Below are 9,429 nucleotides of genomic sequence, written 5' to 3' on the forward strand. Positions count from 1 at the left end.
ATCAGTGATAGACTGGACAAAGAAAATGTGGCACATATACACCATGGAATACTACGCAGCCATAAAAAAGATGAGTTCATGTCCTTTGTAGGGACATGGCTGAACCTGGAAACCTTCATTCTCAGCAAACTGACACAAGAACAGAAAATCAAACACCGCATGTTCTCACTCACAGGCAGGTGTTGAACAATGAGAATACTTGGACACAGAGAGGGGAGCATCACACACTGGGGTCTGTTGGGGGGGCTATGGGAGGAATAGTGGGAGGGAGGGTGGGGGAGGGATAACGTGGGCAGAAATGTCAGGTATAGGTGATGGGGGGATGGTGACAGCAAACTACCTTGCCATGAATGTACCTATGCAACAATCTTGCATAATCTGCCCATGTACCCCAGAATCTAAAGTACAATTAAAAAACAAAAGAAAAAGAATCACACATAATATTCCCCTTTCTGTAGCTACTTTAGACCTGGGTTTGTTACTAGAAAATTCCTGAAGAAAATTTCAATGTAAGTCTGTGTTTTTGCTGAATCAAGTCCCCCCCCAACCCTCTGCTACCATTAATATTTAGAAAACACCCACTGTTTGGGTTAACAGCATTATTGGTGGTACCTATTATATAGAGGGATAGCTGAACAAAGTCTGTGTCTCAAAACCAGTGTTAAATCACTCTCAGGGTTGAGAAGAAAAAAAGGGAGTCTAAAATCACAACAAGTAAAGACATACATATTTAGGACCCTTGTCCTTCCAGATCCACGTTTCCTTCAGGGTCTTCATTGCTATAAATGTTCTCTGCCATTTGCCACACTTGCATGATATTGTCCTCTGATACAGAACAAATCATCCAAAGCTCATTGGGATTCCAGGAGAAATCAGATACCTTGGCAGCGTGACCACCATAAATAAACAGCAGCTCTGGTGGCCCATCTTCTGCATCTTCTGGGGATTGTTTTTCTCCAATTTTACTTAAATCCCAGACATTCAGTCTGCAATCAGTACCACGGGAAGCCAAAATAGTCTCATTGTGAGGTGACCACTGAACCTGGAATATTTCATCCCCATGTGATTCAAAGGTATGCAACTTAAGTTTCAGATTTCTGAGATCCCACAAGGCAACAGTCTTGTCAGCTGATCCTATGGCAAGAATGAACTCACTATAAGGATTGAAAGAGAGGCAGTTCACCTCAGCAGTGTGAGCATCAACTGAGTATCTTGGTTTGGAAGTATTGTTTGAAAGAGTGTCCGAAATCATAACTTTCTGATCATCAGCAACTGACCCAAACAGAGACTCATGGAGCAGATGCCAGGAAGCCTCTACTACTGCTGTATGACCTGTAAAGATGGTAACCAAAACCTCCAAATTCTCCTTTCTCACTGTCGTAGTGACACATCAAACTGAGCATCTGCCAACTGCATCAACTCACTGAGGGCTCTGCTAGACCCAGGACTCGCTACACTTCAAAACCAGTAAGTTAATGCTTCTGAAGGGACTTCAGCTTTTCTGGCATAGAGTAAGTTGGATAAATGTAAGTTTTTGTTAGGCTATGTGTAATTAACCAAAAAAATATTTTAATAACACTGAGTTTTTTTTTTTTTGGTCACAGTACATTTGTTTTTGATGCCTAAATGTCTCATGTGGTCCATTGGAGACATATTTTCAGCATATGTGACTATGAAATACTGTTTATGTTTCCTTGGGGGTATGTCTCCAATGGTTTTGAAGTGTAGCGACGTGGGGGTAGAGGCCTGAGCAGAGCTGAGATGTTCTGCTAAGAAATTAGAGACATTTAGCAAGGCCTGGAGAAGTTGGAACTGGATGCAGGTGAGGTTTAGAAGCTAAGCTGATGGCCTGCGGGGTGGAGATGAGGGACGCAGAGAGTCCTGCTGCGGCAGCCCAGGAGAACCCACAGGCACGCCTCATTCTGTTGCACCTCCCTTTTTTGTGCCTCACAGGGCAGCGTTTCTCACAAATTGAAGGCGTGTAGCAACTCTGCATCAAGTGAGGCTATTGGTGCCATTTTTCCAACAGCCTGTGCTCACTTTGTGTTTCTGTGTCACATTTTGATAATTCCCATAATATTCCAATCTTTTTCATTATTATTACAAATGTTATGATAATCTGTGATGGTTGGTCTTTAATGGTACTATTATAATGGTTTTGGGGCACCATGAACCATGCCCATATGAGATGGCCAACTTAGTAAATGTTGTATGTTCCAACGGCCCCACCAACCAACCTTTCCTTCATCTCTCTCACTCTCCTTGGGCCTCCCTATTTCCTTAGACTCAGCAATATTTAAATTTGGCAAGTTAGTAACCCTACGATGGCCTCTAAGTGCTCACATGAAAGAAAAAACCGTACCTCTCACTTTAAATCAAAAGCTAGAAATGATTAAGCTTAGTGAGGAAGCCATGTTGAAAGCCACAACAGACTGAGAGCGAGGACTCTTGTGAAAAAGGGTTAGCCAAGTTGTGAATGCAAAGGAAGTGTTCTTGAAAGAAAGCAAAAGTACTGCTCCAGTGAACAAAGAAAAGATAAGAAAGCAAAACAGGCTAGTCCAGAGGTGATAGGCCAAACTCTCTTCAGTTCTGTGAAATCTAAGAGAGGAAAGGAAGCTGCAGAATAAAGGTTGGAAGCTTGCAGAGGTTGGTTCAGGAGGTTTGAGGAAAGAAGCCATCTTCAAAACATAAAAGTGCAAAGTGAAGCTGTAGTAAGTTATCCAGAAGATGTAGCTAAGATCAGTGATGAAGGAGGCTACACTAGACAACAGATTTTCAATGTAGATGAAACAGACTTCTTTTGGAACAAGATGCCACCTGGGGCTTTCACAGCTATAGAGGAGAAACCAATGCCTGGCTTCACAGCTTCAAAGAACAGGCTGACTCTTGCGAGGGGCTAATGCAGCTGATGAGTTGAAGTTGAAGTTAGTGCTCACTTACTATTCCAAAAATAACTAGGGCCTTTAAGAATGATACTAAATCTACTCTACCTGTGCTCTATAAATGGAACAACAAAGCCTGGATGATAGCACATCTGTATACAGCATGGCTTACTGAATATTTTAAGTCCACTGTTGAGACCTACTGCCCCCCAAAAAATTCCTTTCAAAATATTACTGCTCATTGACAATGCACCTGGTCACCTAAGAGCTCTGATGGAGAATGAATGTTGTTCTCCTGCCAGCTGACATAACAACCATTCTTTGGCCCATGGAGTAATCTAAACTTTTGAGTCTTATCATTCAAGAGATACATTTCATAAATCTATAACTGCCATAGATAGTAATTCCTCAGCTAGATCTTGGCAAAGTAAATTGAAAACCTTTCAGAAAAGAATTCACCACTCTAGATGTCATTAAGAACATTTGGGATTCACAAGAGGAGGTCAAAATATCAACATTCACAGGAGTTTGGAAGAAGTTGATTCCAACTCTCATGGAGGACTATGAGGGATTCAAGACTTTAGTGGAGGAAGGAGCCACAGGTATGGTGGAAATAGCAAGAGAACCAGAGTTAGAAGTGGAGCCTGAAGATGGGACTGAGTTGCTGCAATCTCATCATCAAACTTATCTGGATAAAAAGATGCTTCTTATGAGTAAGTAAAGAAAATGACTTCTTAAGATGGAATCTACTCCATGTGAAAATGCTGTGAACATTGTTGAAACGACAACAGAAGATTCCGAATATTAAATACCTAGTTGATAAAGCAGCAGCAGGGGTTAGGAGATTGATTCTAATTTTGAAAGAAGTTCTACTGTGGATAAAATGTCATCAAACAGTATCATGATAGAGAAATGTTTTGTGAAAGGAAGAGTTAATCAATGTAGCAACTTCATTGTTGTTTTATTTTAAGAAATTGTCACAACCATCCCAGCCTTCAGCAACCCCCACCCTGATCAGTCTGCAGCCATCAACAGCAAGGCAAGACTCCTTCATTAGCAAAGAGATTTCAACTTGCTGACAGCTCAGATATCATTAGCATTTTTAGCAATAGTCTTTTAATTAAGGTATGTACAATGTTTCTTAGACATAAAGCCAGTGCACACCTAAAAGACTACAATATAGCATAAAAATAACTTTTATGTGCATTAGAAAACCAAAAAAATTGTGCAACTTGCTTTATTGTGATATTCATTTTATTATGGTGGTACGGAACTAGATCCGCAATATCTCTAAGGTATGCTGTATGAAAAAAGCTAAAATATCTAACAGGACTTCTCACCAGCTGTCTGTAAAATTAGGATTGCTTATTTTTTCAGTTACCCAACTATGAGTAAATTTTATAGCCAACAGATGAGGCTATAATATATTCTGACAAAGAAAACTGAAAACAAAGCCCTTGAGGGAGGTAGAAACTTTTAAATCATTATGACCTTTGCCAACTGAGGAGCAATCAGGATTCACGATATTTTGTCATTATCAAAGTTCGTGCCTCAGTCACGACTGTTTCGATGGGTAAGTTTTGACAGGACACACACAGACAGAAAGGTGCCAAGTGCAGATGGGGGTTCCTCCAGGGACACAACTCCTCATAGTGTGGGCCAGGGGCAGCTAAGAGTTCACACGAGGGACCCGGACAGCTCAAAAAGGAAAAAGCTAAAGTCACATGACCAGCTTCAAACTTGAACTCATGAGTAACTCTGAAATACATTATAATTCCCTGCATTCTTGAACCAAAAGTTTCCAAATGTTAAGAAACTAGAATTTCTTCTGTCTGGAAAACAAAATAATAAATCCTGCTCCTACAGGTTAATCCACCCACAGGAAATTTGGAAGCATGTTCTTCTGGCTTGGTGTGTAGGAGCTTCTGGTTTAGCTGAGGATTCCAGGAAAATACTGCTTTTCAAGGACTCCCAATTATTCAAGAAGAAGGAAAAGTCAAGGCCCAAGAACAAAATGCAGCCTGCCAGGCTCGCCTCAGGTGTGGGGGCATTTCGGATGCTGGCCCAATGCCGTTTCCATCAAACAGCATCATGATAGATGTCCAACCTGCGGTCTGCCACATGTGGGAGAGGGAGGAGACTCTGCCACGCCAGAAACGGAGCTGTGGCCACAAAGCCTGAAAGTTGAAGTGTTTGCTTTTCAGTAGAAGCTGCATTGCACACAGGGCCAGCTGATTAGTGAGAGAGGTTTCCTAAGATGTGAAACACCAAGATCAAGGAAAAGCTTTAAAGCATAACACACCAGTGTTATGCTCATGCGATCCTCAGAGCCACCTGTCAGTGATGCTGTGATCATCTGTGTGTTTCTGCTCACACGATCCTCATGGCAGCCTTGTCAATGACGCTATGATTTTCTTCACCCTCCAGTGAGGTCCGGGGCCGTCTGAAGACTGTGTCACCTGTGCAGAGTGACAGGAAGGATGAGGCGGTATTGGGATGGAACCCAGGTTATTTCCTCGGTCACTGTGCTCACTGACAGAGCCCAGGTGTGTGGAGAGAGAAGCCTGGAAATGGCTGTGGCCTCGCAAGCGGGGTGTTTCCCCCATCGCCAACTCTGTCAACTCCTGTCTCCCAGGACAACCTTGATAAAGGACTCAGAGCCTCCTAAGTTACAGCCAGTACCATGGGAAGGGTGCGGTGGAGGAGCAAGTGGTGTTGAGTCATCTTTGCCACCGGAGATGTGGACTGCACCCTTTCAATTGGTAGGTGGAATGGAGCTGTTCATGTTCCCTCAAAGTTCACCCCAGGATGCAACAACGCCATCCGGGAACAGGCAATGACCCATCTCCCAGGCCCAGCAGGCACGTCCAGGGCCTGGACCTCTCCAGGCACACCTTTTGGATGCCCTGTGGACGTCGGCGCTCACTCATGCTCCCTGGCCTCCTGGTCTACCCACGGCACGCATGTGGGGTCTGAACTGAGTTTGGGCTGTAGAAACAAATAGAGAAAATTTGAAATCATTTGAAATATCTCCCTGTACTGGAAATACGTGACCCTGAGCTTGTGAGAGGAACAGAAGCTGTAAGTGGGAGGAAGGCCCTGAGGAAGGGTGAAGGCAATGACCTATAAATGAGCCCTTCAAGAGAGATCATTTTTTCATTACTGTTACAACACTTCCAATTGACAAATTGCAATTGCATTACATTTCTGAGGTAGGATTTGATGTTACAATATATATGCAACGTGGAATGATTGAATCAAGCTAGTTAACATCACCTCAAATACTTGATCGTTATTTTGTGGTGAGAGCATTTGAAGTCAAGAGAATTGCTCACCTACCAGTTCTGAAACATATAAAGGCATCCCTTGGTATCCATCGGGGATTGGTTCCAGGATTTCTGAGATACCAAAATCTTATACTCCAGTCCTACAGTCGGCCCTGCGGAATCCACAAATACCAAAAGTCAGCCCTCCACATACACAGGTTTCACATCCCTCAAGTACCGTAACTCCAGTCTGTGTTTGGCTGTGGACGAGGAACCTGCCCGTGCAGACCCGAGTGTGTGGACCTGTGCAGCTCAAGCCGCGTTATTCACAGGTCGGCTGTCATAAGCTACAGTCACCCGGCTGTGCAGTAGATCACTAGAATGTAATCCTCCTAACCAAAGCTTTGCAGCCTTGACTAACATCTCCCCATCCCCCATTCTTCTCCCCTGCCCCAGCCCCTGGTAACCACCATCCCACCCTCTGCTTCTATGAGTTCAGCCCTTTCAGATTCCACATGAGTGAGGTCAGGCAGTATTTGCCTTTCTGTGCCTGAGTTATTTAACTCGATGTCCTCCAGGTTCATCCATGTTGTAATAAGTGACAGAATTTTCTCCTTTTTAAGTCTGAATAATATTCCATCATTTAATACCACATTTACTTTAGCCATTTGTCCACTGATGGACACAGGTTGCTTCCACATCTTGACTATTGTGGGTAGTGCTGCAGTAAACATGGGGTGCAGGTATCTGTGCGACACAGTGATTCCATTTCATTTGGCTGTAAACCCAGTGGTAGGATTGCCAGAAACTCTGGTAGTACTATTTTTAGTGTTTTGAGGAACCTCATACCATTGTCCATAATGGCTGAACTAATTTACGATTTCGCTAATAGCGTGCAAGTATTCCCTTTTCACCACATCCCCACCAACACTTATGTTTCGTCTTTTTGAGAATAACCATTCCAACAGGTATGATGTGATAGCTTATTATGATTTTGATTTGCATTTCTCTAATGATTAGTCACATTGAGCATTTTTTCATGAACCTGTTGGCCACATGTATGTCTTCTTTTGAAAAATGTCTATTCAGGTCTTTTGCCCATTTTTAAAATCAGGTTGTTTTCTTGTGTTGGGTTGTTTGAGTTCCTTATGTATTTTGGGTATTAACCCCTCATTCGATGTATGGTTTGTAACCATACATGCTATGGATTCTCTGTTTAATGAGGAGAAAATAATTTCAATTGGACCAACATCTCTTACTAATTTGCATCAAGAATAAGGATGCTTTGTCTGAAACTGTTGAATAACTTTCTTAATTTCATTTTAGTTTTAAACACAAAATTGAAGAAAAGGTGTTGAAGGAAAGGGGGCATGTATTTTGACTTTCACCTGTGACTTTGAAACAATGCTGACACTCTGAGTACTCGGTGGGTGGGAAGTGCCCTCCTGCCCACAGCCCCTCAGCGTTCCCCTCAGGATGCATCTTGCTCAGCAACCCCAACTTTCCATCTGTGTCTCTGGTGGGGCCTTGTTGCCCCAGGAGCAGCCAGTGGCAGGTGAGAGAGGGTGGTGAGTGCCTTGGCATTCATGGCCCTCAGAGGGACGGCACTGGGGTACATTTTACATCATTTCCCAGAGAGGCCAGCAAGAGTGAGCCCAGCTGCCACAGTAATCAGCCACTTGTTGAGGCACCCTTCCCAAGCCCCTTGCTCAGAGATAGTGCCAGCAGCCCAGGTCGCAGGGTCCCCAGCAGTGGCCTGGGTGCCCTCCACGGGATTCGCTCTTCAAATGCTTGGCCAATGGCATCACGGAGGCATGAGCCCAGGAGGGCAGTGTCTCGAGGAGCTGGTGTCTTGGCAGCTGTTATTGACTGAGTGATCCCAAGAGCCACCATCGTTTGTGACATAGAAAGAAACTGCAGTCTCCTCTGACAGAACCAAGAGTAGTGTTTTTAAACAATAGTGCCTGCAGCTTTTTCAAGCATATTTCTGTTTGGCTTTCAGTTTTGTAGCATTTTGCTGTCCCTTGAAGCCACATAAAATGTGTAAAGTTAAAAAGAAAATCCACCAACTGGCTGAGAAGAATCCAAGAAGTTAAATGTTAGAGTTCTCAGTCTTTCTCCAATGAACTCAAGTGTACATGATTATAGGCTTCTTTGTGAAGGTGTTTTCCTGTGACAACAAAAGTGTGCATCTGAAAATCTGAGAAAATGAATGCACTTAACGTGAACAAATCTTAAGTATGTAACTCAATGATTTTATGTGCACAACACACACACTACACATCACACATACAAAACACACACACCACATAGCAGACGCACCACAGATATACCACACACTACATAACACACACAACACACACCCCCACGCCCCCCAACACACACATACACACAACATACACACATACACACCACACATACACACATACACCACACACACACCAAATAGTATACACCACGCAGACATATCACAGACTACACACACCCCCACACACCACACACAACACACACAACACGCGCACATACACACCACACATATACATACACACCACACAAATACCAAATAGCATACACCACACAGACACATCACAGACTACACACACCACAGACACAGATCACAGACTACACACACCACAGATCACATCACAGACTACACACACCACACACATACACACATCACCAACATACCCACCACACCTACCACACACTACACACACCACACATACACACACCACACACACCACACACCACATATATACACACACACACACACACCCCACATAGCATACACACCACACAGACATACCACACACTACACCCTACACATACACCACACACAGAGCACACACATACACCACACACACCACACACCACACGCATACCACATAGCATACACACCAGACATACCACATACTACGCAACACACACACAAAACACACACCACACATATACACACTACACACACATACACACACCATACACTATACAACACACATATACAAATACCACACACACCACAGATACTACTCACTACACACACATATCACACCCCACAGACACACCACACACATACACACACACCACACACCACACACCATATAGCATACACACCAGACATACCACACGCTACACACACCACACATATACACCATATACATCACACATATACATACTACATATGCCACAGGCATACACACCACACAGACATACCACATGCTACACACACACACCACACACCCCCCGACACACAAAGCCACACCCTCATGATCAACATATAGAAC

The 9,429-nt window shown here is 43.6% G+C and overlaps 1 protein-coding gene across 1 annotated transcript; it reads right to left on the bottom strand.

Moving 5' to 3' along the window:
• Positions 1-420: 420 nt before the first annotated feature.
• On the bottom strand, positions 421-8,041 carry LOC108296701 (histone-binding protein RBBP4-like). Its single transcript, XM_037735932.1, has 4 exons — positions 7,840-8,041; positions 5,259-5,341; positions 4,990-5,134; positions 421-1,374 (listed from the first exon to the last, which is right to left on the bottom strand). The coding sequence occupies exons 1-4, from the start codon at positions 8,039-8,041 to the stop codon at positions 731-733; spliced, it is 1,074 nt and encodes a 357-aa protein (XP_037591860.1). The 3' UTR covers positions 421-730.
• Between the last annotated feature and the right edge of the window lie 1,388 nt (positions 8,042-9,429).

Source organism: Cebus imitator, unplaced genomic scaffold (genome assembly GCF_001604975.1).
Source record: "Cebus imitator isolate Cc_AM_T3 unplaced genomic scaffold, Cebus_imitator-1.0 Scaffold20, whole genome shotgun sequence".
NCBI classification, from domain to species: domain Eukaryota; kingdom Metazoa; phylum Chordata; class Mammalia; order Primates; family Cebidae; genus Cebus; species Cebus imitator.